The sequence below is a fragment of the Entamoeba invadens genome (genome assembly GCF_000330505.1).
Source record: "Entamoeba invadens IP1 unplaced genomic scaffold scaff_1105074724957, whole genome shotgun sequence".
Taxonomy (NCBI): domain Eukaryota; phylum Evosea; order Mastigamoebida; family Endamoebidae; genus Entamoeba; species Entamoeba invadens.
In genome coordinates, this window is record NW_004191594.1 from 22,917 (window position 1) to 24,572 (window position 1,656).

Sequence of the window (1,656 nt, forward strand, 5' to 3'; positions counted from 1 at the left end):
TTCCGGCATTGTGCTTAGACTGATTGTATTCGAAGCTGCCTCGTTTTGCATTTCTATTGATGCAGGTAGCTCGATAAAGTTCATCCAATAAATAACTGTCTCTTTTATAAGTTTTCATTCTACTATTTACTATACTGGTCGCTGTTTAGTTTATTAATAAGTTTTTTAATTATTCTTTAGTACAATTGAGATAATCTAGTTTAGTAATATATTAATAATAATATCATATCTAATTGGTGAATATACTATAATTATGGTAAATATATAGTTTCTTGAATGTTTGAAACAAAAACCAAAAGAAGCGGTAAAAGACATACTTACAAAAACATTTGTACACTAAAATGTTATTGCTCTTTCTCTTCTTTATTAGATTCGATGTAAACAAGACAGTTCTGGACAAATTGTACCGCCTTTTGAGACATCATCAGTCCTTCCATTGGATCCGTTGTTTCTGGTTCGTACAAATTTGGAGCAATCACAATAGCCAAATTCTGAACAGTCATTTTATTTGTGTCTCTGTTTTTGGAAACTTCGATCATCAAATTAAAAAGCCACCCGAGAAGATTTCGCGATCTTTCGTTGAGCGTTTGGAACGCTTTGTAACTTTCCGTTGGTTCTGTTGAGTAGAAAATTTGGTCTGATGATAAAACATTCAAAATGGGCTTTGGTAGCTCTCTGAACCACAGCTTTATCAAATTGGATATCTCGTCGACGGTTGCTCCGATCATGTCATTCGTGATCGTTCCGTTTGAGTTGTTTAACAACTGTTTTAAACGTTTAACCATTCCTGCTTCTCCAGCAAGTCTGAAAACACCTTCAGATGTATACCCACCTTTCTCTCGAAAAGCGACGTCCAATGTTATAAGTATTTGTGGAAGAGTGAATTTAAGAGTTGGATGTTGGAGCCATTCCAGTGTTTCTGGGTCGACACCAAAAACTCCTGAATCTGATCTCAATCTGACGTTCAAGAATATTTGTCCCTGTGTTTCAGCGCTGAGATTGACTTTGAAATTCTTATTAATTTTCTGTCTTAAAATTAATGAAGCTTTAATCTTCTTCTTTCCTTTTGGTCCAATTGTTCCCTTTTCTGGCTTGAATTTGAGCTGGAAGTCCTTCTCAAATATTTGCTCGAGTTTGAAACTAAGCTTGAAGTTTTGGAGGTTCGTGATGAAGATATCGTCACGATACTTTTTGTTGAGTTCCAGAATATCGTCGCTAAAAAGGAGTGTTTCTTTGTCGACGTGAAGCGCGTCGCTGAGCAGCACACTTGTGTGTGGGTTTGCTAATGGTTTTGCCTTAGCCACTTCGTTTCCCATTTATTGTTTTACATAGTTTCCAATATTCCTCAAATGTTCTCTCTTTCCAATAGCTCTCTCATTTTGTCATTTCTTCCAACAATCTCGACTTTATATAAGCAATTTGTGACTCTTTATTGTTTTTGTTTCATGTCATAGACTTTTAAACCGTGTATTAAAATAAATGGTTTTTATAATTATAATTTATAGTAAATAATTAAGTAAAATGCATTTATAAGATAATCTGAGTGATTTATCCAATTCAATATTTATTGCCTTTTTGGTCTACTATTTTGGGAAGAAGCCAACCAAACTCTTTTACAACTCTTTTTTTGTGAAAAGAATATGTCCCGGTTTTTTC

At 34.3% G+C, this 1,656-nt stretch overlaps 1 protein-coding gene across 1 annotated transcript; it reads right to left on the reverse strand.

Annotated features, from left to right (window-relative positions):
• Positions 1 to 344: 344 nt before the first annotated feature.
• On the reverse strand, positions 345 to 1,316 carry EIN_373190 (GTPase activating protein, putative; the record flags this gene model as incomplete). The annotated part of the gene is made up of 1 exon (XM_004182682.1): positions 345 to 1,316. One exon carries the CDS (start codon positions 1,314 to 1,316, stop codon positions 345 to 347), a length of 972 nt encoding a protein of 323 aa, XP_004182730.1.
• Positions 1,317 to 1,656: the final 340 nt, after the last annotated feature.